General features: G+C 46.6%; 1 protein-coding gene; it reads left to right on the top strand.

Moving 5' to 3' along the window:
- Window positions 1-401: 401 nt before the first annotated feature.
- GSTUM_00000823001 (uncharacterized protein) lies at window positions 402-2,298 on the top strand. XM_052355755.1 has 1 exon: window positions 402-2,298. The coding sequence occupies exon 1, from the start codon at window positions 1,379-1,381 to the stop codon at window positions 1,739-1,741; it is 363 nt and encodes a 120-aa protein (XP_052211723.1). The 5' UTR covers window positions 402-1,378; the 3' UTR covers window positions 1,742-2,298.
- Window positions 2,299-3,083: the final 785 nt, after the last annotated feature.

The following is a 3,083-nucleotide window of genomic DNA, read 5'->3' as shown; positions in this document are numbered from 1 at the left end:
AAAGCCTTCCCGTAGAACATACCTCTTCATTCATCAGCAGTGACACAAAACAACAACTTGGTACCTACCATTCAATATGCTAAGACGTGTACATAAAAGAAAAGACAAATATTTCCGGTACTGGCAGGAGGCGAAAGCGTAGGTGAGCTGGATTGAAGGATAGGGGGGGGGGTGGATAGATAACCGAACAGGCTTTCCTGACCACCTAATGTCAGGGATCATCAGCCCTTCTGTGAAGCAGGACGATCAGCAGGAGAAGCCAATACTGATTGTGGGGAAGACACAATAAATCACACAGGATAGCACACACGCACAAGGAATGAATGATTTTTTTTTATATACATTTTATCTTCCAATTTGTGCTGTACCGGTACCCTAGAGTGGTCTCCCGCCTTGGCCTCGTTCGTCGAAGGATGAAACGCTGATTTTTCTGGAAAGTTCACTATCCGCATCAGAGGATCTACCTCAGCACTTCCTCCGGCCAGTAATTACGAGACACATCTATTCTGATGAATATCCTTTGCCTCTCTGCGGGAAGACTGAATTGGAGTCGGGTAGCGCGGCCGTTCGAATTGAAGAGGGTTTTTTTCTTTTTCTTCTTCTTCTTCTTCTCCTTTCCACTCTTCCTCTTTCTCTACTGCATCTCTCTCTCTCTTGATGCGCGAAACAACAGTTAGCCGTGAAGCACAATTAACATGATGCAACAGTAGGAGGGCCCAACGCGGCGCGGCCAAAATACGGCTTGAAACAACCCTTTTTTTTATTACTTTTTCCTCCTCCTTCTCTTTTCTTACTTATTTCCTTTTTCTATTTTCGTCTGCTGCTATTTTCCCTCTCTCTCTCTTTCTTTCCTTTTTCCCCTGGACATGCTGAGGCGCGGTAGGGGTGGTGGGAATTGAAGAAAGTGCGGGGTTTTGTGACCAAAAGCATGATTACCTACCGCAGTTGCTGTTCAAATTTAAATCCGACCGATGACGGTTAAAAGCGACAAACAAGATAATTTCCTTAGCTGAGCGCAACCAGTTCCCTCCCGAGTCCGGGATGCAGAAAGCGGTAACAGAGGGAGATAATGAGTTGATAACGCCGCGATTGGTAGGGCGAGAGGCAGGGGGGGCGAAGAGCAGAAAAAAAAAGGGAAGAGGGAGGGATTTCACAAACATTGAAGGGGGGAAAGGAGTTTGGTGGTGAAGAAGGAAAAATAAGAAAAAATAAGGAAAAGCGAAGAAGAACATTGCGAGCCAGCGAGGTGGGTAGTATTAAATACAGTTTCCCATTTTCCTTTTTCCTGTATCGCTGATTTTCTTCGGGGTATGCTCGCTATTCATATGGGTCGGTCCCTGAATGACAGCTCTTGGCAACGAACGCCAGGTAACCCGGCATGGAAGGAAAGCATCGAACGTGGAAGAATGGTTTACAGGATCGAAACAATAGGAACGGATCGAGAGAAATTGAAAATCTGATCGGAGATTCACACGATGGGAGACATCAAAACAAGCTTTCGCTTCCACCCGCCCTCCCCTTTCCTATTTTTCAGTTTTTTTTGCCTTACTGTACCACGCTTTTTTCAATCGAGGACCGGGTAACAGATCGATCATCGAAACGGAGGAATGTCGTAGGGAAGGGGCGAACGGGGGGGGGTAGTTCTGGAAGGAGAAAATCTCAGCCACATGATATCCCATCTGTAGGGAGAGGCCAACGAAAATCTAATCTACATCAAAGTACGGCAAGGAAGACGGGGTAGGGGAGAGGGTGTTCTGCATACTCTCCACCGGCCGCGATCCAAAGTTTTTTCACAAGCAACCTCTACCTCAGCGGTGGGACGAGTGGGTGGACGAACGAACGAGCAAGCCCCGGCGGAAGGCTCATACATGCCTACGGTACTGTGTGTGCTGTTCTGCTGTACGATATCGGGAGATCTCTCATTCTCATCCCGTCGGGGAAGGGAAAAAATAAACATGTCAAGAATTTGAAGAAACTCAAAAAAAAAAAAAAAACCTCCCCGTTAGCTCTCTACTTTCCAGGACTCCGGTCAAATAAAATATTCAATCTTCAGAAGCTCTTCTACTTTGAAACGCCTTCTGCCGAAGGAGAAGGACGCGGTAGCCCCTTGTATCACATCTCATCTCATCGTGCACGCGCGCCAGTCCATTTCTCTCTCCAATAAGGAGAGGCTTCCGGCGAAAGAGCTTTCATCTTCGCTGGTTCTCAACTCGGCCATCATTTCTATAATTAATCGCATTCCTGATGCTTTGCTTTCCCACCGATCATCGTGAATTTTTTTTCTTTTCTCCCACCTTTTAATTATAGCAGCGCGAGCAAGGTTAGTGCCGTAAGGCATTATGAAGATCTCGAGATGATCCCTTCGAGCTCGCCTATCTCAGCGTGGAAATGCAAGATCCGAGTGGCGGGTTGGCAGTGCACCTCCAATCCAATCCGACCAGAAGCACAAGCGATCACTCGGAGCTTTCACTACTTCGAAACGGCGATAATTACATACCGGTATCTGAGGCTCCGTGGCGGGTTTGCGAGTGTTCTTGTTAGGGGAGAAGCTTGGGGATGGTATTGGACCATCGGAAAATTTCGATCCATGGGATTCCCCTTGACCAAGGAAACCAAAGGAGTTAATTCGAAGGTACTATATCTTTTTTTTTTTTTTTTTTTGTCACTGGTCACTTGTCACTTGTTGGAATCTTCGGCGTGCTTTATTGATTGGGTACGATACTCGAATCGACTGGTTTTGGGAGAAATAATATAAAAAAAGATGGAATAAAGAGGGATCGGTTTTTTATCTACCCCGTTCCGCTAGCTTGCGATATATTTTCCATTTAAATTCGCTGCGCCCTTCGCGGAAGGTGGGAAAATAGCTTTTTCGATATCGGTGTCGGAGTGGTTGAGCGGGCTGTGTTGTCGCCGTTGTCATTGTTGTTGTTATGGGCGGTGAGAATACTGGTATCGCTGTGATAAGCCGGGCATTACGCTATCACCATGCCGGTAGACTACCCTCGTTATCAATGATCGAGCGAGGCGCTTGTATGGTATGTAGCTTTAGTTTGGTTTAAGTTAGTCCACTCGTGAATTACCCG

The sequence above is a fragment of the Tuber melanosporum genome (genome assembly GCF_000151645.1).
Source record: "Tuber melanosporum whole genome shotgun sequence assembly, scaffold_220, strain Mel28".
Taxonomy (NCBI): domain Eukaryota; kingdom Fungi; phylum Ascomycota; class Pezizomycetes; order Pezizales; family Tuberaceae; genus Tuber; species Tuber melanosporum.
Note: the sequence above shows the minus strand (reverse complement) of the source record. Positions and strands in the feature narration are given on the sequence as shown.

Bases quoted from the DNA above. Each gene is read 5' to 3' on its own strand.
- GSTUM_00000823001 (XM_052355755.1), top strand. From the start codon at position 1,379: ATGGAAGGAAAGCATCGAACGTGGAAGAATGGTTTACAGGATCGAAAC.